We start from the raw sequence: 25733 nt of genomic DNA, 5'->3' as shown, positions 1-25733 counted from the left end.
CCTTGACCCTCCTACACCCAGGAGAGCCCTGCGCTCTGCAGGGGGTTGGACTAGATGACCCTGAGGTCCCTTCCAACTTGTGATGCTGTGATTTTCCATTGAGCCTCCATGGACCCCAGAAACCTCCACATTAACTCTGAGCGGAGCCTTCCGTGTGGCTGCCCCTATTCTGAGGGACAGCGTTCCTCTAGAGATGTGACAGGCACCCAACTCTGCCCACTTTCTGTGACAGCCATTCCCAGCTGGACAAATGAGACTTTACCACGAGGGGCTGCCTGTTTGGGTTTAGGTCTTGTGGGTTGCCTTCAGGGGCCGCCCCTAACCTCCAGCCCTTTCCTCCTCCAGCCGCGGCAGAACCTTTTGCAAGCTGCAGGCGCCGTGGGGCAGACGAGTGGGGAGCTGCTGCAGCAGATCGGGGAGAGCGACGCCGACCCCCATTTCCAGGTGAGTGGCAAGCGGGAGTCCTCTGGGGCACACCTGGCGGAGGACAGCCTGGCGCAGGCCGCCTGCCCTCTGGCACAGGATGGGCAGTGGGGGTGGCGCTTGGGCCCAGTAACCTCTCTTGTCTTGTGGATTCGTGTGCAGATGGTGGAGAGTCGGCGCCCTCGGACCCTGTCCGCCCCTGACCCCAAGACGGTAAAGGGCCTGAGCCCAGCAGGGGCTGTGCTCTCTGGGGCAGAGCCCTCCTCTGCGCTGCTGCCAATCAGTGGGGCTCGCTGGCCAAGGGGCTTGGGGCACTTGCTCTCGCTGGCTCATGCTCGGCTCCCCCTGTTGCAGGAGCCTTGGCCCCTCCAGTTGGTGGGATGGCTCTGATCCACAAGCCAGGAAGCCCCCAAGATCACCGGCCAGAGGGTCCGCGTAGGCCAAGATCTGGCAGGACCTCCAGGAGGCTGCCTGTGGGACTCTCCGCCACATGGCATGGTAGCAAAGTCAGCAGGGGCCTCTGTTGGGAGAGCAGCTGGCGCTGACAGATCTTCCCACAGATGCCAGGGAACCCTGCCAGCCTCCCGGCACTGGGGCTCCTTCTGCCCCCAGCGCCCCATGTGGGGTCTTGGCAGCTTCGACAACAGGGGAATCCGAGCATCTTCTCTCCCCCCTCCCGGTCCTTGCGGTGGGGGGGCTGTGGGCGCTTCCTCTTGGTGATGGGTTTGGTGCGCGGTGCTCTCTGCGCCTGTGATTGAGGCCAGAGAGGGTGGTGGTTGGGGGGGGGTGTCTGGGGGGGGCTGAGTGCCGCAGGAGCACAGAGGGGTGAGGTTTGTGCTGGCAGAGGCGGAAGAAGGATGATCTCACCTGTGCCAGGAGAGCCTGGAAGGGCCCTCCTTGCCCGGCTCGGGTTTCCCTGCTGAATGTTTCATGAGCGCAACCAGCCAATGCCGCCCCTTCCTCCCCGCCCCCCCGACAGGACATGCTGATGCAGCTGGCGAAGGCCGTGGCCAGTGCTGCTGCCGCCTTGGTCCTGAAGGCCAAGAACGTGGCCCAGAAGACGGAGGACTCGGTGCTGCAGACGCAGGTCATTGCTGCCGCCACGCAGTGCGCCCTCTCCACCTCCCAGCTGGTGGCTTGCACCAAGGTGAGCGGCAGGCCCTGAGCACCCACCCCTGGCACCCTGGCCCTGCTCAGGGTCTGGGGCAGCAGCTGGCCTTGGTTGTTCCAGGAAGCACCCGCCTTGGCGTTGGGGCACTTTTGGGCTTCCGTTTGGAGAAGGCCCTCATTGGCGGAGCGTAAGCCGGCCCCTGCCATCTCCCGAAAGAATGGCTTCTTAGTCTTGTGGGAAGTGGGGCTGGTGGGGCTGGGGCAGACTGGGCCACTGCTCTGACTGCCCTGTGCCTTGCCCATTCCTCCTCCTCCTTGGCAGGTGGTGGCGCCCACCATCAGCTCGCCCGTCTGCCAGGAGCAGCTGGTGGAAGCTGGCAAGCTGGTGGCCAAGTCGGTGGAGAGCTGTGTGGACGCGTCTCAGGCGGCCACAGGCGACGAGCAGCTGCTGAAGCAGGTGGGGGTGGCGGCCACGGCCGTGACGCAGGCCCTCAACGACCTGCTGGAGCACATCAAGCAGCATGCCAGGGGCGGGCAGCCCATCGGCCGCTACGACCAGGCCACCGACACCATCCTCAACGTCACGGAGAACATCTTCAGCTCCATGGGGGATGCGGGTGAGCGGGCCTTGGGGGGAGGGACCCCTTGGGCCCCATCCACGGAGGCTGGGGGGGCTGGCCACATGGGCGGGAGGGATGGCTGAGGGCCTCTCAGGGTCCGTCTGTGGGGCTGGCCCTCACCTCTCCCCTCCTCCTCCCCAGGGGAAATGGTGCGTCAGGCCCGCATCCTGGCTCAAGCCACCTCCGACCTGGTGAACGCCATCAAGGCCGATGCCGAAGGGGAGACGGACCTGGAGAACTCGCGCAAACTGCTGAGTGCGGCCAAGATCCTGGCCGACGCCACGGCCAAGATGGTGGAGGCAGCCAAGGTTTGTCGTCGGTGGAGGGGCTGGGCAGATGCCTGGCAGGGGAGCGAGGGGGGGCGGGCGCAGGCCTACCTGTCGTACCTCTGCCCATGTGCCTTGGCAGCCGGATGAGGCCCCTCCAGCCCTGCCTCCTCTTCCCAGGGGGCTAGCCAGCGGCAGGGCCTGAGGGTGGCAGCAGTGACGCTCCCCATTCGGAGTTCCCAGCAACAGGGTTAAAGAATTGTAGAGGAGGGAGGAAATGTTATAAAGAATTAAGTAAAAATGGATGGTTAATGGGCCAAAGGGGAAAAATTAAGGTTAGGATGTATTAAGATAAATTATAGAACAAAAATTGAGAAAGATGGAAAGGATTTGCTGAAATAGCTAATTGAACTAGAATACAAAAAAGGGAGGTGTGAGGAGGTCAAGGAAACAAGTAAATGAAAGATAAAGATATGGAAATATTGGGTGTGTTTTTAATTGTTTTTGCTTTTTTGTTTGTTCTGCTGTATTGTTTTTTGTTGTTTCTTTTCTATGTATTGTAATGTATTGATTTGTTTTGTTTAACTTTTCTTTTCTTCTTTCTGTAATCTTTAAACTTTGAATAAATATTATTAAAAAAAAATTGTAGAGGAGGGAGGGGCCCCAAGCGTCATCTAGACCACCCTCTGGCAACTCAGGAACCATGACTTCATGTCCTGCTTCTGGCTGTGGAGGGAGGGTGCAGGCGCTGTGGCCGGGGAGAGCCTCCCCAACCCTGAATTGGTCCCCCTTCCTTGGAAAGCAACAACTGAGTGCCACGTCTGTGCCCACAATGATGCCCTCCTTGCTGCATCCCATTTCAGGGAGGGGGTTGTCCACTTCCCCCGGGTGATGCCCTCTCCTCCTGTCCTCACGCCCTCTGGTGCCAGCCACATACATTTCCTGGGAGCCGCACCAGGCTAGAGCCGGCCGGTTCCCCTTGCCAGTGCCCCCCTGGGCGCCTGGGGGGAGCCTCACTGGCGCCTCTTCGCCCGCTCAGACTCCCTGCTCCTGGTCCCCGTGAGGTGGTGGTGGGTGGCGGCCTGGCGGGAGCCATTCTGACCAGCCTCCCCTCCTGCTCCCTGCCCACCAGGGGGCTGCAGCCCACCCAGACAGCGAGGAGCAGCAGCAGCGCCTGCGGGAGGCGGCCGAGGGGCTGCGCATGGCCACCAACGCAGCCGCCCAGAACGCCATCAAGAAGAAGCTGGTGCACCGGCTGGAGGTGAGTGCTGCAAGTGGCGTGTGTGTGTGTGTGCCCATGCCCGTTGCTTGCCATGGCCTGGCCGGCTGGGCAGAGCGAGGGGCCTTCCTGGCCTCACCCCGTCCCCCACTTTCTCTCTCCCCAGCATGCAGCCAAGCAAGCAGCGGCCGCCGCCACCCAAACCATCGCAGCTGCCCAGCATGCAGCCACCACCAACAAGAACCCAGCTGCCCACCAGCAGCTGGTGCAGAGCTGCAAGGTGAGAGGGAGGGAGGGAGGGAGGGAGGGAGGGGAGTGCTGGGCTTGTCCCCCCCCCCCGGCTTCAGTGTGGGTGTCTGGCTGGGCGGGGGGGGGGTGAGAGGCCATCCCAACCTCTCATTGTTGCTGTTGGGACCATTGCTAGTATTTAAGTTTATATACCACTCTTCATCCAAAGATCACAGGTCAGGTTGCAGCACAAAAACCCACAGTGCGTAACACAATTATTTTAATAACAATACTGATAGCGATATTAATAACCATAACATGACATTATGTTAGCCGTCATACATTCATTCATTTGACAGAGGAGGCTGCTGCCAAGTAAATAAATAAAGGCAGCCACATTTAAGGAAGTTTTTAGTATTTGATGTTTTATTGCTTTTTTATTGTTGTTGTTGTGGTTAATATTCTGTTGGGAGCCGCCCAGAGTGAGTGGGGTATAAATAATATATTATTATTATTATTATTATTATTGAATGGCTGCTATCACATTGATCAGAAGCACCAGCCACAAGTACTTGCTACCACGGGCGCCTCTTGCTTCCCCTGAGCCACAGACGCTCTCCTGGCACCTCTGGGGCAAGAAGGACCCAGGACGCGGTTCAGATGGAGGCCCCCCAACAGTCTCTTTCTCCCGCCCTCCTCCAGGTGGTGGCGGACCAGATCCCCATGCTGGTCCAGGGCGTCCGGGGGAGCCAGTCACAGCCTGACAGCCCCAGCGCCCAGCTGGCTCTCATTGCTGCCAGCCAGAACTTTCTGCAGGTGAGGGCATGGGCAGCGGAGGGCGCCCACGGGGCGAGGGGGCGGTTGTGTGGGCAACCCAGGGTGGGGGGCTGCTCAGGATTGGGGGCTCCTTGTGGTCACCACTCTCCTTTCCCTCCCCCCGCTGCAGCCCGGCGGGAAGATGGTGGCTGCGGCCAAGGCAACGGTGCCCACCATCTCAGACCAGGCCTCCGCCATGCAGCTCAGCCAGTGCGCCAAGAACCTGGCAGCCGCCTTGGCCGAACTTCGCACAGCAGCACAGAAGGTAAGGAGGAGGAGCCGTCAAGCCGCCTGCCCTCTTCACAGCCGTGCCCCCCTTCTTCTTCTTCTTCTTCTTCTTCTTCTTCTTCTTCTTCTTCTTCTTCTTCTCCTTCTCCTTCTCCTTCTCCTTCTCCTTCTCCTTCTCCTTCTCCTCCTCCTCCTCCTCCTCCTCCTCCTCCTCCTCCTCTCGCGCCTTGTGGCCATTGGTTCTCTGTGGGGTGAAGGGGACCTCCCTCCTCACAGATCTTCTGCCAGTCTTCTATGCTAAGGCCCTCAGTGTGGGATGGTGGCAGGGACTGGGGGCTGGGGATGATGTGTGGCGCCCCCTGGGGGTGACACCCTCCTGTTCCACGGCAGGCACAAGAGGCCTGCGGCCCCCTGGAGATTGACTCGGCCCTCAGCTTGGTGCAGAGCCTGGAGAGGGACTTGCAGGAAGCCAAGACGGCGGCCAGAGAGGGCAAGCTGAAGCCTCTTCCGGGAGAGACGGTGAGCCGAGGGGGGCATGGGGGGCCAGAAGGCGTGGGGTGAGCACGGCGGGCACAGGGGCCTGTTGACTCTGTGTGTCCTGCAGATGGAGAAGAGCGCCCAGGACCTGGGGAACAGCACCAAGGCCGTCAGCTCCGCCATCGCCCAGCTGCTGGGAGAGGTTGCCCAGGGCAACGAAAACTACACAGGTACTCTTCTGTGCCCCCCAAACCCCCTCCCCACCAGCAGCCTCCATTGCTCCTCCCCCTGGCTGTTGCTATGCATAGTTCAGGATACGTCCCTCTCTTCCTCCTGGGTCTGGATTGGCCCCATCCTCCTCCTCTTCCTCCTCACCCCCTCTTGGGGAGGGAGGGTCCTTGCCTGGGGGGCTGATGCTGCCCTCTCCCCCTGCCTCCTCCCCCAGGGATTGCTGCCCGCGATGTGGCCCATGCGCTGCGCTCCCTGAGCCAAGCTGCCCGCGGAGTGGCTGCCAACTCGGAGGAGCCGCAGGTCCAGGCTGCCATGCTGGAGTGCGCAGGCGACGTCATGGACAAGGCCGGCAACCTGATAGAGGAGGCCCGCAAGGCCGTGGCCAAGCCGGGAGACCCCGAGAGCCAGCAGCGCTTGGCGCAGGTGAGCCCTCGGCCTGGCGTGGGGGCTGTGGGTGGGGTGGGGGGAAGTGGCCCTCCCCACTGAGCCGCTCTGCCCTCTCCTGGCAGGTGGCCAAGGCCGTCTCTCAGGCTCTCAACCGCTGCGTCAACTGCCTTCCTGGACAACGGGATGTGGACGCCGCCATTCGCACGGTGGGCGAGGCCAGCAAGAGGCTCCTGGCTGACTCGGTGAGCCCCTTCCCTTCTCTCTCTGGCTTGGCAGGCGGGCAGAGGGCATCCCCTCTGGGGGGTCTGGGCCCTCGAGGAGGCCTGTCTCCTGGCCACTCAGCTCTGGGACCAGTTTAGCAAACTGGGGGGCCCTTGTACAACCCAGGGCAGCGTGTCTGCCCACCCTCCTCTGGGCTGCAGTTATCCCTCCCCTTTTAAAATGGCCCAGGTACAACACACCCCGACAGTCGCACAACGTCTCGCTCGTGGCTGGAGTCCAGCGGGGGCTCTAGGGCTGCCCCATTGACTGCCTCTGCATTATAATAATAATAATTTATTATTTATACCCCGCCCATCTGGCTGGGTTTCCCCAGCATTAGTGATCCTGCAGAGCAAAACCCCATCAGATCCAGTCCCACCCCCCAAAAAACCACAGGGGCGCCAGTGCCGGGAGGTCAGCTTCCCTTCTGCATGGCCACTTTGCCCCACAGGATCCAGCCGAGAGTTTCCTGCTCCTGTTTTTTTGAGGGGGGATTCAAGTGACTGTGGGGCTTTGGCCCCCATCGATGGACAGGCCCTTCCTCTGGGGGCATCAGGAGGTGGGCCGGTCTAGGCCAAAGAGGGGCTACAGGGGAAATATGCCCTGGGCCCTCAGTTACTTAAAGCATTTCTGTCCTGCTCCTTGTTATAAAAGCCATTCTGGGGCAGGATACAAATTGTAGAGTCGGAAGGGTCACCTAGGGCTCATCTAGTCCAACCCCCTGCAGTGCAGGAATCACAGCTAGAGAATCCCTGACAGGCAACCATTTGATTTCTGCTGTAAAACCTCCAACGAAGGAGAATCTGGCCCCTTCTTCCCAGGTCGTCCTGCTGTCCCATGGATACAAGAAAAAATTAATTCACGTCCATGAAAGGAGCGGTACAAATATCAGCAGATCCATCCCAGCCAAGTAATACCTGGGCAGGTGGACCTGACTCTTGCTTTTATCCCTGGTCCAAGTGAAGCCCTTTGGGTCTTGTCTCTGAAGAGGGAAGAGGTGCTGCTGTAATTTATTCTGGCCAATAGGCAATGTCTCTTTGCATGTCAAGGAAGAGGGGGCATAGCCCTGTTGTGAGTCCCATGCCTGAAGCTGACTCTCGTTCCCTCCTGTCCTCCAGTTCCCCCCCAGTGGCAAAAACTTCCAGGAGGCCCAGAGTCACCTGAACCAGGCAGCTGCTGGCCTCAACCAGTCGGCCACGGAGCTGGTGCAGGCGTCTCGCGGGACCCCCCAGGACCTGGCCAAGGCCTCCGGCAAGTTCGGCCAAGACTTCAACGAGTTCCTGCAGGCCGGCGTGGAGATGGCCGGCCAGTCGCCGGTAAGAGACCCCCTTGGGGAGGGAGGGCTGTACGCAGGGGGGCAAATTGCAGGTGTGTGTGCACACAGTGGGGTTAGAGAGGGACTCGGGTGGGCAATGCCAGGGGGGCATCTTCCCTGGAGGGATGGGCTCTGGAAGAAGGACAGGCTGCTCAGTCGGAGCTCTGCCAAAATGGCCATTTCACTGACCCAGGCAAAGCCCGGAGGGCAAGGCGGGGAGTCCCACTCTGCTCCTGCATTCAGGCTCAGCACCTGGCTGGATTGGGCCTGGGAGCCCTGACAGCTCCCTAGCAAAACAGCAGATTGGCTTTATGTGGCTTTTCAACCGTAGTAAAGAAAGCAGGTGCAGGTGCTGAGTGGAGTGTCCCCTCGTCCTAAGGAACGAGCCAATGCCAAGCTGGTTGGCTGGCAGTGGGGCTGTTGGATGAATGCGAGGCCCCCTGGCCCTGGCCTGGGGCGGATGGCCGAGTGACCCCTCCTTCTGCCTTCCTCCCTTTCTCCCCACAGTCCAGGGAAGCCCAGGCCCAGGTGGTCTCCAACCTGAAGAGCATCTCCATGTCGTCCAGCAAGCTCCTCCTGGCTGCCAAGGCCCTCTCTGCCGACCCTGCGGCCCCCAACCTCAAGAACCAGCTGGCAGCCGCTGCCCGGTAGGGGCTCCCTCCTGAAGGGGGCAAGGGTGGGAGTTGAGAGTGGGGATGCTCTGTGTTGTCTTTGGGGCTGGCCTTCGTCCAAGCAGCTGTGGATGCTCCTTCCCAGAGTGGCTGGCCGGCCATGGCTGGGGGGGGGACGGGAGGGGCTCATGGGCTGCCTCTGTCCTTGCAGGGCCGTGACAGACAGCATCAACCAGCTGATCACCATGTGCACCCAGCAAGCGCCCGGCCAGAAGGAGTGCGACAACGCCCTGCGGGAGCTGGAGGTAGCCTTCTGCGCAGCAAAGGGGGTTGGGGGCTGCTGTGGGGGGGGCCACAGCCTGCCAGGCGGGAGGGGAGTCTCTAGGAGGGGCCTGCAGTGGTGGTGGGGGAGCCCTGAGCTGCCTTTCCCCCTCCCCAGACGGTGCGAGAGCTGCTGGAGAATCCCACGCAGGCTGTCAACGACATGTCGTACTTCAACTGCCTGGACAGTGTCATGGAGAACTCCAAGGTGAGCAGCCAGGGGGCGACCCTCTCTTTTGGGGGGCGGGCAGTGGCTGCTTTCTGTGACCCCAGCCCTGGGGGGCTCTGCTTCCCCTCCCAGGCCTGGCACCCACCCATTCCCCTCCTCCTTTCTGCAGGTCCTGGGGGAAGCCATGGCCGGCATCTCCCAGAATGCCAAGAACAGCAAGCTGCCCGAGTTTGGCGACTCCATCAGCACCGCCTCCAAGGCCCTCTGCGGCTTCACGGAAGCAGCTGCCCAGGTAGGGGGGCCACGGGAAATGAGGGAATGGGGGGCCTCTCCTTTTGGGGTACAGGGAGAGCGTATTGCTTCTCCATTGCTCACCCACCCCACACCGCTCGCTTCTCTTCCTTCTGCTCCCAGGCTGCCTACCTGGTTGGCGTCTCGGACCCCAACAGCCAGGCGGGACAGCAAGGCCTGGTGGACCCCACCCAGTTTGCAAGAGCCAACCAAGCCATCCAGATGGCCTGCCAGAACCTGATTGACCCGGCCTGCACCCAGTCCCAGGTGAGCCCTCGGGTGGCGCAGCACCCAGGCTGTGCAAGAGAGCCATGGGGTGGGGGGGGTGGAGCCCAGCCAGAGCCCCTTGTGAGGCGTATGTGTGTCTGTCTGTGCTTTTGCTGGCTTAGTCCTTCGTCAGGGAGAAAGTCCCGCAAGGGGCCAGCAACACGCCCAAGTCCAGCTGCATACGTTGACGGTGCCGTAAGCAAGGAGGCACCTCGGACTGGGAGATTGGAGACCTGCCGTGGTGGCGAGGCTTCAGCCGGGGTCCCAAAGCGGGGAAGGAAGAAAGGATTTTCCTGTGCCCTGGGCCACAAGTCTCCACATGCCCGTCTCCAGGGGCCAGGCAGGAGGACTTGAAAGCCCCCCACCTCCCTGGCTACCGTCCACCTGCCATGGCCTAACCTGGAGGACCCTCCCCTGCCTCCCGCAGGTCCTCTCAGCCGCCACCATTGTGGCCAAGCACACCTCTGCCCTCTGCAACACCTGCCGACTGGCCTCATCTCGCACCGCCAACCCAGTGGCCAAGCGCCAGTTTGTCCAGTCTGCCAAGGAGGTGGCCAACAGCACCGCCAACCTGGTCAAGACCATCAAGGTACTGATTGACAGGTGTCAGGGTGTGTGGGTGGGATGACACTGTGATGAGCCTGGGAAGGGGGAAGCCTTCCTTTCTCTCTCTCTCTCTCTATCCCCCTCTAAATCTTTTTCTCTTTTCTCCCTCTTTCTTTTGTGTTCTCTCTCCCCCACCCCATCTCTTTCTCTTTCTCAAGCTCTTTTTCTCCCCCCCCCCACCTCTTTTTCTCTGGTCAAGGGCAAGCATTGTTGAGGCAGCCCCTCCCTGGCCTTGCTCTGCCACCACCAGCTCCCAAGGGAGAGCTCCCCCATTTCCCCACGCAGAGCAAGGGCTCCCTGCTCCAGTCTCTGGGGTTCAGCCCGTGAAGCGGCCTGGGGAGCCAGTCTTGAGCCAGGGGCCGGAGCTCTGAAAGGGGGCTTTGGGGTCTGTGATACAGAGTGGAAAGTGGTCCTTCGCATGAGGACTAGAGATTAGAGATTAGATCATTACCTTCATGAACACAACAATCAAAGAGAAAAGCCTCAGATCCAGGCTGGAGAATTTGCTGGTGCAGCTGCTGAAAGTCAAAGGAGGCTCATTTCTGTTGCTGCGCCAGGAGATTCGCCTGCCAGGAACAGAGCTGCTGGCTGAGCAATCCCAGAAGTATTTGGCATCTGACAAAAGACAGATTCAGGGGAGAAGCGGCGCGGGCTGGAGCTGAAGGATTCGACCCAAAGGGCCTGCTTTCTACAAGGGAACTAGTCCCCCCCCCCGGCAGCCTAGACCAAACTGCCTGGCCTTGCTCCTGGGGAGCTCAGGGGATCCTGTCCCTGGAGGAGCTGCTGGAGTGGGGAGTCCACCTTGGCAGCCCCACGTCCTCTTTGGCCGTGGGCTTAATCCGTGGGGAGGAAGCCCAAAGGCCAGTGCTGCCCATCCCTCTGTCCTTCCCTGCAGGCTCTGGACGGGGCTTTCACCCCAGAGAACCGGGAGCGCTGCCGCGAGGCCACTTCCCCCCTCATTGAAGCCGTGGACAACCTGACCGCCTTTGCCTCCAACCCAGAGTTTGCCACCGTTCCTGCTCAGATCAGCCCAGAGGTAAGTTGGGGGGCAGGACCCAGTCAGGGCCTGGTGGGGAGATATTTCCTCTGCTGCCAAGGGCAGCATCCTTTTGGGGGGAGCAGGGAGTTAGACTTGGTGGGGGGCTTCTCAGAGCCCCAGCTGTGCCCCCACTTGCTCGCCAGCCTCCCCTTGACCACCTGGCGCTCCCCCTCCCCCCGCAGGGGCGCAGAGCCATGGAGCCCATCATCTCGTCTGCCAAGACCATGCTGGAAAGTTCTGCCGGCCTCATCCAGACAGCTCGCTCTCTGGCCGTCAACCCAAAGGACCCGCCCAAGTGGTCAGTGCTGGCCGGACACTCGCGGACCGTCTCCGACTCCATCAAGAAGCTCATCACCAACATGAGGTGAGAACCACAGCGGCCGGGTGGGAGTGCTGGGTGCCTGCCATGCCTTCCCGTGCTGCCAGGGCTGTGCCAGGGGGAGGGCGTTGGCCGCTCTGGGTGTTTGGTGGGTGCAGCCACGCTGATGGTCTCCCCTCCTCCCGGCAGAGACAAGGCTCCTGGCCAGCGGGAGTGCGACGAGGCCATTGAGCTGCTGACCAAGTGTATTCGGGACGTGGACCAGGCATCCTTGGCTGCCATCAGCCAGCAGTTGGCGCCTCGCGAGGGCATCTCTCAGGAGGTGAGTGAGCGAGCGAGTAATAAGAATAATAAGAATAATTTATTTATTTATTATTTATACCCCGCCCATCTGGCTGGGTTTCCCCAGCCACTCCGGGCGGCTTCCAACAAAATACATTAAAACATCAGTCTTTAAAAACTTTCCTAAACAGGGCTGCCTTCAGATGATGGGAGGGTGTTCCACAGGGCGGGCACTACTACCGAGAAGGCCCTCTGCCTGGTTCCCTGTAATCTTGCTTCTCGCAGGGAGGGAACCGCCAGAAGGCCCTCGGAGCTGGACTTCAGTGTCCAGGCCGAACGATGGGGGTGGAGATGTTCCTTCAGGTCTACTGGGCCTTTGAGGCCGTTTAGGGCTTTAAAGGTCAGCACCAACACTTTGAATTGTGCTTGGAAACGTACTGGGAGCCAATGTAGGTCTTTCAGGACCGGTGTTATGTGGTCTCGGTGGCAGCTCCCAGTCACCAGTCTAGCTGCCGTATTCTGGATTAGTTGTAGTTTCCGGGTCACCTTCAAAGGTAGCCCCACATACAGCGCATTGCAGTAGTCCAAGTGGGAGATAACCAGAGCATGCACCACTCTGGAGAGATAGTTCGCGGGCAGGTAGGACCTCAGCCTGCGTACCAGGTGGAGCTGGTAGATAGCTGCCCTGGACACAGAATTGACCTGTGCCTCCATGGACAGCTGTGAGTCCAGAATGACTCCCAGGCTGCACACCTGGTCCTTTAGCGGCACAGTTGCCCCATTCAGGACCAGGGAATCCTCCACACCTGCCTGCCTCCTGTCACCCAAAAACAGTACTTCTGTCTGTTGGGATACTGCCGGGGAGACGGGGGCATCAGGCAGGCCCCCAGCTGGCTCTGGACGATCACCCATCTCCCATGGAACAGCATCAGTCAGCCAGCGACACGAGCCTCAGATACGTTTAGAGACCTGTTCACACTCTGTCAGCAGAGTGTGTAAATCACCTCACAGTAGAAGAGGCGGACAGAGAGATGTGCAAGCAGAATGAACAGCATTTTATTCAGCATAGCTCAGGAACAAAAGAAAACATGTCTGATTGCTTTCGCGTCCAGCAAAACAGCAGTATAGCAAAAGCAACATACAACGGAAGTTCCCAGCAGACTGTGCTGGAAGTAAACGGCCACGTGATACACAACAGTCATGCCTGACCCTTTTAAGGTGGAATGGAACTATATCCTAACACTGTCTTGTCAGGATTCAACCCCAATCCATTAGCCGCCATCCAGGATGCCAGTGGTGGGCAGGGGACCAGTCATTTTTACTGGTGAAAAACGGGCCCACAGCCCACATGGGACAAATCCTGCCCAGTCCCTTTGCCGTGCCTGCAACACTTTCCCAGTCAGGAGCAGCCGTCGTGTGCCGCAGGGCTTGCTGGGCTCTAGTGTTTGTGGGGAGGGGGGAACCTGTGGGGCTCTGACTCTGAGCAACTGGGTCTTCCCCACTCACGGCAGCAGGCGGGTGGGCTTTGTGCCCTTTTCCCCAGATGGGCCTGCCAGGAACTCTCCCTCCCTCCCTTCTCCCTCGCAGGCCTTGCACAACCAGATGCTCACGGCCGTCCAGGAGATCAGCAACCTCATTGAGCCAGTGGCTGGGGCAGCGCGAGCCGAGGCCTCTCAGCTGGGGCACAAGGTAAGAGGATGGGGGGCTGGCGGTGGGGGCAGGGATGGGGGGTGCTGGAAGAAGGGCTGCCTAACGAGAGTTGCTGGTGAGGAAGGGCCAGAGCAACTGCTGGGCAGGCAGAAGGTTCCTGCTTCCGTCCCCACTGGCAGCCCACCTGCCTGAATCCCTGCAGAGCCACTGCTGCCAGCCTGTGTAGGAAGCCCTGCGCCAGAGGGGCCAGTGGCCTGGCTTGGGCTCTTCCTGCGAGGGATGATGGCATATCTGGAGTGGGGAAGAATACCAGCAAGCAAGGGGGAGGCTTTGGACCTCTAGTGCCAGAGAGGGAGCTTCTGTGGGCCTGGGATTCTGGAAGGAGCTGCAGGCGGGAGAGCGAAGGGCAGTCCAGCTGCCCTGGCATTGAGGGCGAGGCCTCAGGTGTGGCCAGAGAGCTCTTCTCCAGGGTCCCTGGTGTACCTGTGGCTTTGCATTCAATTCCGTGGCAACCAGGCTGATGAGCAAAGCAGCAAACTCAGTCCTTGGCCCCTGGTGCTCGCTGGGGAGATCTCCTGCCCTCCTGTGGCATAGAGTGGCATGTGAGGGGTTCTCCTGGCAGACTCTTCAGGCCGCTGAAGGGAAGTGCCAGAGCAGCCCCTTCACCTCTCCTTCCTCCTCCTCTGCCTCCCTCCTTGCGGTTCTCCTCTTCTGCTGAGGTTATGCTCATTGTGACTGAATCACATGGCAAAAAACGTTGGGGGGTGTCCTCTCTGGGACGTGGCCCTCTTCTGCACCCAGGGTGCCTAAGGCAGGAGCTGCAGGAGGGCTGGCCTCCCAGGCGCTGTGTGCCCCCTGCCAGGGAGACTGGGATTCTGCTTCTGCCCCCCCCCGCCCCATTCACCTGCCCCTTCTCTCCCTCCAGGTCTCTCAGCTGGCTCAGTACTTTCAGCCTCTGGTTCTGGCGGCCGTGGGGGCTGCTTCCAAGACCCTCAACAGCCAGCAGCAGATGAACCTCCTGGACCAGACCAAGACGCTGGCAGAGTCGGCCCTTCAGATGCTCTACACGGCCAAGGAGGCCGGAGGGAACCCCAAGGTGCCAGCTTGGTGTGGGGCAGGGAGGGAGGCTGGCTCTGCCGTTCCCAGAGGGGCCTGCCGGGCAGGTGGGGAGCGCCACACCAGTGTCTGCTCAGGTGGGGAGCGGCAGAGAGCCTTCGCCTGTGGGTGATGAGCATTGGGGTGCCTCTGGGAGAGCAGGTGATGCATCGCCTTCTCCCCCCACAGCAAGCAGCCCACACGCAGGAAGCCCTGGAGGAGTCTGCGCAGATGATGAAGGAGGCCGTGGAGGACCTGACGGCCACCCTGAACGAGGCGGCCAGCGCAGCAGGTGTGGTTGGCGGCATGGTGGACTCCATCACTCAAGCCATCAACCAGGTGCGACTCCTTCCCCAAAGCGCTACTCTTTAACTCTTTTGGTTACAGATTATCTTGTCCCATAAATGTTTAAGAAAGAGAAGAAGTAGATCTTATACCCATAAAGTATTATTATGTGGCATTTGAACATGATTTCAGTTCCTTGGCTCAAACAGCCTTGGTCAGAGCATTTGCGTGACTTTATCCCAGAGTGATTTGATCACCAGACCTTCTGTCTGATTGCTGTCCATCACCATGTAATGATCTGTCAGCAGAGAGCAATCAGAAAGACGGTCAATCTGGCCTTTCCTCTCGCCAGAAGTCGATTGTGTTTGCTGGATTGATTTCCATTCCACGTCTGCTCCCTTTTACGTTGGAATTCCCGGGGCCTTTGTTCCAACCCACCGCCTTGGGGCTTCCCCAGGACGTTCCCTCCCCCCACAGGGTTGTCTCGGCCAGAGAGGCCTTGGGAGCTTCTTGGGTGCCTCTTGGGTCCAGGGGTGGGCCTCCTGCAGCAGAGACCTCAGAGGCCCAGGTGCTTCCAGGGCCAGCGGTGGAGCTCGGCTGCTTGGGGGTCAGAGGCAGCCTTGGTGTCCTCTGAAAGGAGACGTTTCTCTTTCTTCCCGCCCAGCTGGATGAGGGCCCCGTGGGAGAGCCAGAGGGGACCTTTGTGGACTACCAGACCACCATGGTGAAGACCGCCAAGGCCATAGCTGTGACCGTCCAGGAGATGGTGAGGCATTGGGGGTGTTGTGGGGAGGCCTCCGTGGGGGGTAATCTGGGGCAGGCCCCTTTGAGAACCCCCTCTTCCTTCTGCCAGGATTTGGGGGTGCCCCTCTCTTCTTCCCCCTCCAACTGTCCCTACTCTCTTCCAGGTCACCAAATCCACCACCAACCCGGACGAACTGGGCACCTTGGCCAACCAGCTCACCTGCGACTACGGACAGCTGGCGCTCCAGGCTAAGCCGGCTGCCATCACGGCTGAGAACGATGAGGTGAGGAGGGGGGACGTCCCTGGTGGTTGGGCAGTGGGAGAGGGATGTGGTGGGGAGCTGGTTGATTTGCCCAGAGCTGTGAGCCTTGGCCTGGCAGGGCATCAAACGTTGGGTTCTTCTGCCTTCTTTTCCTGAACCCAGAAGCGCCCCCAAGTGGGTTGGCTGAGAAGGACCTTGTCACCTCTGGCGGCTGGAATGGGGGAAGGGGTGGCTGGAGGTCTTGTGGGGCTGGGGGAGAGAAGCAGCGGCCGCACACGGAGGTGTGGGCAGAAGATGAGGGCCACGCAGCCAGTCTCCCACAGCCTTCTTTCCCCTCCAGATTGGCTCCCACATAAAGAACCGGGTGCAGGAGTTGGGCCACGGCTGTGCGGCGCTGGTGACGAAGGCCGGAGCCCTCCAGTGCAGCCCCAGCGACACCTACACCAAGAAGGAGCTGATTGAGTGCGCCCGCAGGGTCTCCGAGAAGGTGCCTGCCTGCCTGGGCTTGGGGGGGGGAGGCCAGGGCCCAGGGGCACCAGCACCCAGTGGCCTCTGCCGGCTGGGCTCTCCCCTCGGAGGCAGCAGTGTTTCCAAATGCCAGCGGCCAGAAACCGCAGGTGTGGAGTGCGGCTCTCATGCTCAGATCCTGCGTGCTGGTTTCCCTTTGGGCCATTTGGTCAGCCACTGTGGGAACAGATCCCCTCCTAACATTTTTCCACACCAACACATGCCTGCATTGTCTCCTCCCCCGGGATCCTCTCCTGGGACGGTGTTGGGGGTTAGCCCAGTGCCGATGGGAGGCCAGCTGTCCTCTCTCCCTCCGCAGGTATCCCACGTCTTGGCCGCCCTCCAGGCAGGCAACCGGGGAACCCAGGCCTGCATCACAGCAGCCAGCGCTGTCTCTGGCATCATTGCGGATTTGGACACTACCATCATGTTTGCCACGGCCGGAACCCTCAACCGCGAAAATGCAGAGACCTTTGCCGACCACAGGTAGTGGCCCCCAGCGGTTCCTGTGCGGCCTCCAACAGGCCTTCCAGAATTCCTGGCCACCTCTTAACCCCCCCCACCCCATTTCTTTGGCAGGGAGGGCATCCTGAAGACGGCCAAGGCACTGGTGGAGGACACCAAGGTGCTGGTGCAGAACGCCACGGCCAGCCAGGAGAAGCTGGCGCAGGCTGCCCAGTCCTCTGTGGCCACCATCACACGCCTCTCAGAGGTGGTGAAGCTGGGGGCCGCCAGCCTGGGCTCCGAGGACCCCGAGACGCAGGTAAGGGCCACAATGGCTGGGTCGCCCCTCTCCTTGGGTCTGTCCTTCCCTGGACCACCCAAGGGCTCTTGTGCTCGAATCTTGCTTGCTGGCTTCCCGTGGGGCGACCCTCTTGGGCCTGATCCAGCTGCAGGCTCTGCTCATGTCCTCTTTCTCTCCTCTCTGCGCTCAGGTGGTCTTGATCAATGCCGTGAAGGACGTGGCCAAGGCCCTCGGGGACCTGATCAGCGCCACCAAGGCTGCCGCGGGCAAGTCTGGCGATGACCCAGCCGTCTACCAGCTGAAGAACTCGGCCAAGGTGGGAGGCTCTGCAGCAGGCCATGGGCATGTGGGGGGGGGCAGAGTGGGGTCTGTAGGGAAGGCAGGCTCCTCGGAAGGGGGTGGGCTCTCCTTCCTTGGGGGCTTTTAAGCAGAGCTTGGATGGCCACCGCTCAGGGATGATTTGGTTGTGACATGGCAGGGGTTGTACTGGATGACCCCCAGGGGTCCCTTCCCCCTCTGCAATGCTTAGAGTCTATGGTCACACAAGGGAGGAGGTTCCCCCAGGGCGGTAGGGAGCAGGGAGCCCTCTTCCTCCCCCCCAAAGGCCACCCCTTTTCTGCTTGGCAGGTGATGGTCACCAACGTCACGTCGCTGCTGAAGACGGTGAAGGCCGTGGAGGACGAAGCCACCAAGGGGACCCGAGCGCTGGAAGCCACAATTGAGCACATCCGCCAGGAGCTTGCGGTGAGTGTGTTGGCGGGAGGGGGCTGGGGCTGCTGCCCCCCTGCTCTGCCCCACCCTCTACCTCCTCTCCTGGCCAGGCTGACCACCTCCCCTCCCCCGCAGGTCTTCTGCTCCCAGGTGCCGCCCGCCAAGACCTCAACGCCGGAGGACTTCATCCGCATGACCAAAGGCATCACCATGGCGACTGCCAAGGCTGTGGCAGCTGGCAACTCGTGCCGGCAGGAGGATGTGATTGCCACGGCCAACCTGAGCCGCCGCGCCATCGCCGACATGCTGCGCTCTTGCAAGGTGGGGAGCGGAGGGGCGTGCTCATGGTGGGGGGAGCTGAAGGGGGGCATCTTTGGAAACAGGTGGGGCAAGCTCACAGGACCCCTTTGGATGGTCAGTGGAGGGCTGGGGGGACAGTGCATTTACGAGGCTCCAGGTGCGAATCCTGAAATTCTGAGTGTTGGACTAGAATAGGGTTGCCTTATTTTGAAGAGCGAAAAAGCCTCATGGAGCCTCCTCACCTTCCATGGCACACACACACTGGGCACACTGTACCCTCAAACATGTTTCCAGTGAAAATAGGGACATCATCTTCAATAATAATAATTTTATTATTTATACCTCACCCACCCAACTGGGTTTCCCCAGCCACTCTGGGTGGCTTCCAACATATATAAAAACATAATAAAACATGGAACATTTATAATCTGCACAGGGCTGCCTTCAAATGCCTTCTAAATCTCCTTGGTTTGGGGGTCACATAAGGGCAAGAAGAAATACAATATGAAGACCCAAGCAGAACGGTGACCAAAGGAAAGGAGCAAAGCTTTTAGGGGGGGAATGGGGTGCCCAGTGCTTCTGCCATTTCCTCCACTCTCCCCCCCCCCACAACCCCCAGCACTTTCTTTTCTAGGTTCTTCAGTCTGCTAAGATTTCGAGATGTATAAAATAGGGCACACACCCCACACACAAAAATGGGGAGGGGGGCTTTCCCTGGCCTTCCATGAGAGCTGTGTATTTTAACTTACATTCAAGAATTGTGTTTAGAGGTAGCCGAGGTGAGTTGGTTCATCTCCAAATGCCCCCCAAAGCTTTTAATTAGGACAGAGAGAGCGGTGGGGGGGAGTCTTCTTTACTAGCCAGCGCTCTCTTTCTTTTCTTAGATCTTTCTGATATTGCAAAATAGAGTCAGCTTAATTGCAATCAGTGGACAAGGCACTGGGGTGGGGAAGGGGAGACAGAGCAAGAAGGTGCCAGCAGAGACCCCCCTCCAGGGAGTTTTTCCCATCTGCTCACGGGCAGCTTACTGGCACCAGTATGGCCAACAGAGGTCAGGTCTAGGACCAGTAGCAGCCAATCTGCCGTTTGATGATGAGCCCAATCCCAAAATGCACCATGTGGGCGCACTGTAGAAATAGGAAAAGGTTAAGAGTGATCCTCACATGCACACTTCCTGGGGGTTTTTTTTGCAAGAACCCAGACATTTTGGCAAATTCAAAAAATCCGCCCAGACTGAGATGTTGCACCCCAAAAAGAGGACCTGTCTGGAGAAACCAGACATGTGTCAACCCTAGACTAGACGGCCTTTGGGGTCCCTGCCAGTTCCACAATTCAAAGGCGGCTCAGCCAGGATCTTGGAAGAGCTTGTAGCCAGAGGGGCTCTCCGGATGCTTCTCTCCTGTGCCCAGTGCCCCAGCCCTGGCACCACCCTGCCAGGCTCCTGCCTTAGGCTGTTTCTCACCCGTGGGGCTTTTGCAGGAGGCTGCCTACCACCCAGAGGCCAACGCGGAGGTTCGGCAGCGGGCACTGCGCTTTGGCAAGGAGTGTGCCAACGGTTACCTGGAGTTGCTGGAGCACGTGCTGGTGGTGAGTGCGTGTGCCTCCCTCTGCCCTGTACCCTGCGTGGCAGAGGCTGGATCTCGGGGCGGGGGCCCTTTGCCCCCCCAGCAGCCTCCTCCTCCTCCCTGCTCACCCCCTTTCTCTCTCTCTCTCTCTCTCCTCTCTTTCTCTTCTGGGCAGCCTGTGAGTATGGAGTGCCCTGCATGGGAGTGTGTGGCACCTGGGGGGGGTGCATGGGGGGAGAGTCTCCTGGCAGAAGGGAGGGGTGAGCCAGGCTCTCCTGCCCCCCTTAACTCTGGGCCCTTGCTGTGTGCCTGCCGTTCTGCTGTGCTGTGTTGGATTCTGGGATGCCGTGGCGAATAACCGCGGGGAGCCAGTCCTGGCTGCAGTGTGGCTAACATCTCACTTGGGTCAGGGGTGGGCAGTGGTGTTCTGGGTTCTAATCCCGGCTCGGCCATGACTAGCTTGAGCCGGCAGTTCTGCCTGCCTCTCTGTGTTGCGGGAAGGAGGGGCAATAGAAGGTCTTCCCATTCTCAGGGGTGCAGCCCAGAAGGTTTCTTGCTCCCCGGGATCAGGGCAGCTGGGATTCCTGCACTGCAAAGGGTTGGACTAAATGAGCCCTTGGGGTCCCTTTAAATCTTGCGATTCTGAGATCTGAGGCCAAGCAGCCTCCCTTAGAGGTGTCATTGAAATTCTACTCAATATTGATCCAGAGCAGAACTGTGATGTGTAGTTAGCAGAGCAACAAGCACGTTGCAGATTCCCAAAAAATAGACCGGAGGCAATTATATTTCATCCAGCAGAGCTTTATTGCTCCTGAAGGCAAATGAGCATCATGCTCACAAATCCAATACATTCAGGATTGGCCCTGTCCATAAGAAGTCCAGCTGCAGAAGACTCAACTTAAACTTAAAATAGTTTATAATAAGTCTAAACCATAACAGTAAGCATACTATGTACAGAACACCAGAAGGAAAAGAGATAGAAAGAGAAAAACAGGCTCCTTCTGGCCTCTTATTATAGTCAGCATGACCTTGACAGAAGAGATAAGAGGACCAGTTTAAGCCAACTGTACTCAGCATCTCTGAAGGAAGAACCCAAACACCAGGAACCTTCTGCCTGTTTCTTTCACACAGAGAAGCTTCCAGAACCTCTTGAATTCAGTAGAATAGGAAAGATCTTTCTGCACATCAGATCAATACTTTCTGCACTAAGCAATGCAAACGGACAAGAGGTGCCCAGCCTGCTTCAGGGTCTCCCTGACCCCTTGCTCTGCTGCTGCTGCTGCTGGGCAGCTCATGGAGCCGGGAAGTCTGTGTGGCCTTGAACCTCCATTGCTCTTCTTTCCACCTTCTCCCCTCCCTGGAAAACTGCCCCCTCCCTCCTTCAGCCTCTTGCACCTTCCTTGCCCCTTTCCCCAGGCTTCCTTTGGACTTTCCTCTTCACCCCCTACACCCCCGGGGGGGCCTCCCTTGTGGTTCTTGCCAGGGTGTCCACGTCTTCCACGGCCCCCACCCCTGGGTGCCCTACTGCAGGCGAGCCCCTGCCAGGGGGAACCCTCCCCTCCCCAAGACATGCGCCACCTTCCGCCCTGCCCCCTGTGGGTCTGGGCACGGCTCACCCCTTGTCCCCCCCCCCCCGCTCTTCCTCCAGATCCTCCAGAAGCCAAGCCATGACCTGAAGCAGCAGCTGGCCGCGTACTCCAAGCGAGTGGCCGGCTCAGTGACGGAGCTCATCCAGGCAGCGGAGGCCATGAAAGGTGGGTGGCTCCCCGGGGGAGGCCCCCTGCTTCCCCTCTCCGGAAAGGACCCCTCTGAAGCAGGAGAAAGTGAAGCCAGTAGGGGGCAGAAATGCCCGCCTGAACAAAATGGGTGGGGAGGGAGGGAGGAATGGCTCTCTGTCCTCCTGACTCCTGCTTCCCTCTCCCACCAGGGACGGAATGGGTGGACCCCGAGGATCCCACCGTCATCGCAGAGAACGAGCTGCTGGGCGCCGCTGCCGCCATTGAGGCTGCCGCCAAGAAGCTGGAGCAGCTGAAGCCGCGGGCAAAGCCCAAGGTGGGTAGCTGGGCTGCCCCCAGGAGGGCCCCTGGGCCCCCCAGGTGCCACCCTCACCCCCTCACCCGTCTGCCCAGGGGCTGCTGCTGGAGGCCACCCTAGTCCCTCCCAGGGGTCTGTTGGCCTGGTCTCTGAATGTGGGGTTTGGGGGGCTTCAAAATCCTGCAACAATGCCAGGTGATCCCCCCCCCTCTCTCCCCGCTGACTCTGCTCCCCCCCCCCCAACAGCAGGCAGACGAGAGCCTGAACTTTGAGGAGCAGATTCTGGAGGCTGCCAAGTCCATTGCAGCCGCAACCAGCGCCTTGGTGAAAGCAGCCTCAGCCGCCCAGAGAGAGCTGGTGGCCCAAGGGAAGGTGAGTCCTGTGGACTGGGGGGGCGGACAGTGGCTCATGTTCTCCTGTCCTCTCCCCTTTATAAAGATCTGAGGAATGAGATCATCACCCCACTCTTACTTACCATCCCAGGCCGCCCATCTGAGGCCACATCGTTCTTTCTTTTATCAGATCAAAATGTTCAGACAACAGCAAAGGTTGCTAGGTTTATCGAGGGCGCAGTGAGATTAAGGGCCACTATCTGAATGACAATCTTGGTCATTTGATTGCCCTTTTTACCCATTGCTGTCTTTTTTTATTTGTATATATTTTATTTGTATATGTTGCTTGTTTTATGTTGCTATGGCCGTTGGCTAATGCAAATAAAGTTTATCTATCTATCTATCTGGGGGGAGGCCTGGCCTCCGGGGGACCCTTTGGGCTCACCCCCTCCGCCTTCTCTGTTGCCAGGTGGGTGCCATCCCTGCCAACGCCCTGGACGACGGCCAGTGGTCCCAGGGCCTCATTTCAGCGGTGAGTACGAAGGGGACCAAAGGGGGGGGGAGCCTCCTTTTCCCCTGTAGGGGCCGCAGTCCCCACCTGCAGCCACTTTGCAGGGGAGCCTGGGTGAGCTGCCGGCCGGCTTCCCCCTCCGCTCACTCGCTTTCCTTTCTCCCCTGCCAAGGCGCGGATGGTGGCCGCTGCCACCAACAACCTGTGTGAGGCGGCCAATGCGGCTGTGCAGGGACACGCCAGCGAGGAGAAGCTCATCTCCTCCGCCAAGCAGGTGGCCGCCTCCACTGCCCAGCTGCTGGTGGCTTGCAAGGTCAAGGCGGATCAGGACTCGGAGGCCATGAAGCGCCTGCAGGTGAGGAAGCGGGGAGACGGGAGGCTTGCGGCCTCGGGAACACCCAAGTCGGGCGCAGGGAGGGGGCCGCTCGGCTGATGCTTCCCACCTGCCTTGCGCCCTTGCAGCACAGTCCTGGGAGGGGGTACAGGACGGCCTTTGCTCTGAGTTTTCCCACAGGGGGGCCTCGTTTTGTGGCCTGCAGTGCAGGGGTTGGAGTAGATGACCCTTGGATCCCTTCCAGCTCTCCAAATCCTGGGAGCAGCAAGTCTTCAAGGGTGGGCAGGAAGGGCTTGTGGGGGGGCATGTCTCCCCTGGCCCCCCACGCTGCCGACCCCTCCCTCACCCTGCACCCTGTGTCCAGCATAAGCCAAATGGGGGGGCAGTTGGCTGTGGGCAGGGGGAATGGGCGAGGGTCCTGCGAAAGGACAGCCCAGGGCAGCTCTGCTCTCCTGCAGTTCATGCCCCGCGATGCGGCTGTTAGACTATTTTGCCTTCTAGGAAGGTTTTATTTCCAGACTTAATCCCACCCCCCAACACCAAAATAATAATAATAATCCCAAAAGTTTCCTGCGCCTGGTTTGGGGCAGGCAGCCAGGGCTGGTGAGCCTCCTCTGGCCAGCCCCTTCCTGCCCCCCATGCCTGTATCCTGGGGGAGAGTCCCAGCCCTCTTTCTCTCCCCCCCTTCCAGGCCGCTGGCAACGCCGTCAAGAGGGCGTCCGACAACCTGGTGAAGGCAGCTCAGAAAGCAGCCGCCTTCCAGGACCAGGAGAACGAGACTGTGGTGGTGAAAGAGAAGATGGTGGGCGGGATTGCGCAGGTGAGTCCCCAGGGAGGGCTGGGGGGAGGGCAGGGGGCCGAGGCTGCCTTTGCAGGCAGGTGGGACTCTGGCCCCCCCAGTGGTTGCAAGCGAGGAAGGGGGGAGTGCCAGGTGCCCCCCCCCGCAGTGCAGGCGCTGCTGGCAAGCAATGGGGCAGCTGCTCCCCCCCTCCACCTGACGGTCTCCCCTGCTCCCCCCCCCCAGATCATTGCTGCCCAGGAAGAGATGCTGCGCAAGGAGCGGGAGCTGGAGGAGGCACGCAAGAAGCTGGCCATGATCCGGCAGCAGCAGTACAAGTTCCTGCCCTCGGAGCTGCGGGACGAAGGGCCAAACTGAGCTCCGCCATCGCCTCTGCTCCTGAGCACCACCGCGGCCCCCCCTGCTCCCCTATTTAATGCCGACACCCCCGCCCCCAGCAAGGACCAGCCAGGCCTCCTCCCGAGCAGGGAGAGATGGAGGCCTGCCACTGCCCACCCTGCCCCACGGCCCCCACCACGTGGCACGCTCTGGGCTGCCCTTCCAGGAAGAGCGTCGGGGGGGGGGGCAGAGGCTCCCCAAGCCCCCTCGCCTTTTCTTCCAGGAATCTTCCTTCCTTGTGCCTTGGCTACTCAGCCTGCCTCTCGCTCTGGAGGGTGGGGGTCGCTGCCTGTGGCCTGACTGTGCAATGTGGATTAGCCTCCACTCCAACCAAATATTGGGTGCCTTAAATGGGAGCCGGGGGGCTTGGAGACAGCAGCCCCCCTCAGCCCCCTCTCTGCCTGCTGCCCCCCAGGCCTCTGCACCCCACTCCTCTCTTGTCATAGCTGCTCTTGTTCCCAAGTGCCTGCCTGTGTGGGCCCAGAACTCACCCCCCCCCGGTTCTGGCACCCACTTGCCTGCCCCCCTCCAGGTCCTGCCCTGACCCCCCCATTACAGCAGCAGCAAATTCGCTTTGTGCTGCAACCCCCAAACCACAAGGCTCGACACCCCCCTTTTTTGAAACCCTCCCCCCCACACTTGCTGAGGCTTCTCACCTTTTGTAATTTTGATACATCCATAAGCCGCCTGTGTCCTTTCTATGTCAGGGAATCCAAGGGAGGCGGGTGGAGGGACTCCTGTGTCCCGGGGGGTTGAGCTAGATGACCCTTAGGGTCCCTTCCAACTCTATACAGTTGCACGAGTCTATGGATTGTGGGGTGTGTGTGATCAGCACACAAAGAACCAGACACGCCCCCACCCCACCCCCCCAGGCCTGCAAAGGGCCTGCCTTGAATAAACTGGCTTCCCTGCAACTTCCGTCTCTCAGTGGTGTGGAACAGGTGCAACGCCCCCCCCCCACAACCTTTGGGTCTCTCTTCCCCACTCGACCATCCTGAGGGTGATGCATGGGGCTCAGCTGTGGGGCAAGAAGAGCCTGAGGAAGATTGGAAAGAGTTTCAGAGCCAGTCTAGTGCCTGCCTTATTCTCTGCAGCCGTAAGCAGGGAACCCCGCCCAGCCCCACTCACACATCCCGCAGGCAGCCCTGTCCGTCCCGTCCCAGGAGGTGTCACTCCCATTTGTTCCTCTGAAAGGAAGAAAAGCCTGCTGAGACACGGGGGGGGGGGAGTGTCTCTCTTTGCAGAACATGCACAAATGCTGGGCAATCTCAACTGGTCCTCCCTTGACCTTTGGCACATGTCCTTGAACCCCCCAGTAAGGGTGTGTTTACTCCGTATTACAGATCTCCCTATCTCGGGGACTGTCCCCCTCAATATGCACACTCATGTCCTCTGGGGGCAAAATTGTGTGCCCACACCAATCACAGGCAATATATACAGAATAAGGACATAGAAGAACAAGCCTTGCTGAAGCATAGCCAGCATGGCTTCTGCAAGTCAAGTTCTGTCTCATGAGCCTCTTGAGAGAGAACCTCTCTGTCTCATGAACCTCTTGAGAGACAGCCAGGCTTTGCACTTGGGCAGGAAGAACCAGTTGCACATAGATATTGGGGGGGGGGCACCTGGCTTGACAGCAGTACATGAGGACTCGGGGGGTCTTAGTAGGCCATAAGCTTGGCATGAAACAGTAGCAAGATGCAACAGCAAACAATGCTAATGCTCTTCTAGGCTGCACCAACATAAATCTCGTGTCCAGATGGAAGTCCTAGCACTGCCCTCTTCGGCCTTGGTCAGAGCACACTTGGGAGTCCTGGGTCCAGTTCTGGGCACCCCAGTTTAAGAAAGATATTGACAAGCTGGAACGTGCAGAAAAGGCGAGCCTTGGGAGGAACGGTTGAGGGAGCTAGGAATGTTTAGTCTGGATAAGAGGAGAGACTGAAAGGAGATATGGCAGCTGCCTTCAGATATCCATAAAGGGCTATTACAAGCTTGTT

General features: G+C 59.7%; 1 protein-coding gene across 3 annotated transcripts in view; it reads left to right on the top strand.

Moving 5' to 3' along the window:
- TLN1 (talin 1) overlaps positions 1–24653 on the top strand; it is a 51617-nt gene extending 26964 nt beyond the window's left edge. For all 3 annotated transcript variants that reach the window (XM_053407741.1, XM_053407740.1, XM_053407742.1), the window contains exons 16-56: positions 346–444; positions 1403–1570; positions 1856–2150; positions 2295–2461; positions 3552–3680; positions 3805–3918; positions 4569–4682; positions 4813–4947; positions 5301–5429; positions 5515–5617; positions 5833–6041; positions 6128–6247; positions 7385–7582; positions 8089–8228; positions 8404–8497; positions 8632–8721; positions 8852–8974; positions 9097–9240; positions 9668–9829; positions 10742–10882; positions 11068–11249; positions 11394–11526; positions 13074–13175; positions 14062–14232; positions 14421–14570; positions 15181–15282; positions 15425–15544; positions 15864–16010; positions 16350–16516; positions 16610–16793; positions 16966–17091; positions 17403–17519; positions 17622–17807; positions 19266–19373; positions 21000–21105; positions 21279–21403; positions 21632–21757; positions 22187–22249; positions 22401–22583; positions 23254–23382; positions 23587–24653. In XM_053407741.1, the coding sequence (XP_053263716.1) occupies positions 346–444; positions 1403–1570; positions 1856–2150; positions 2295–2461; positions 3552–3680; positions 3805–3918; positions 4569–4682; positions 4813–4947; positions 5301–5429; positions 5515–5617; positions 5833–6041; positions 6128–6247; positions 7385–7582; positions 8089–8228; positions 8404–8497; positions 8632–8721; positions 8852–8974; positions 9097–9240; positions 9668–9829; positions 10742–10882; positions 11068–11249; positions 11394–11526; positions 13074–13175; positions 14062–14232; positions 14421–14570; positions 15181–15282; positions 15425–15544; positions 15864–16010; positions 16350–16516; positions 16610–16793; positions 16966–17091; positions 17403–17519; positions 17622–17807; positions 19266–19373; positions 21000–21105; positions 21279–21403; positions 21632–21757; positions 22187–22249; positions 22401–22583; positions 23254–23382; positions 23587–23718 (5733 nt within the window). In that variant the 3' untranslated portion in view covers positions 23719–24653. The remainder of the gene's footprint in view (positions 1–345; positions 445–1402; positions 1571–1855; positions 2151–2294; positions 2462–3551; positions 3681–3804; positions 3919–4568; positions 4683–4812; positions 4948–5300; positions 5430–5514; positions 5618–5832; positions 6042–6127; positions 6248–7384; positions 7583–8088; positions 8229–8403; positions 8498–8631; positions 8722–8851; positions 8975–9096; positions 9241–9667; positions 9830–10741; positions 10883–11067; positions 11250–11393; positions 11527–13073; positions 13176–14061; positions 14233–14420; positions 14571–15180; positions 15283–15424; positions 15545–15863; positions 16011–16349; positions 16517–16609; positions 16794–16965; positions 17092–17402; positions 17520–17621; positions 17808–19265; positions 19374–20999; positions 21106–21278; positions 21404–21631; positions 21758–22186; positions 22250–22400; positions 22584–23253; positions 23383–23586) is intronic.
- The last annotated feature ends 1080 nt before the right edge of the window (positions 24654–25733 follow it).

Source organism: Podarcis raffonei, chromosome 11, assembly GCF_027172205.1.
Source record: "Podarcis raffonei isolate rPodRaf1 chromosome 11, rPodRaf1.pri, whole genome shotgun sequence".
NCBI lineage: Eukaryota > Metazoa > Chordata > Lepidosauria > Squamata > Lacertidae > Podarcis > Podarcis raffonei.
Note: the sequence above shows the minus strand (reverse complement) of the source record. Positions and strands in the feature narration are given on the sequence as shown.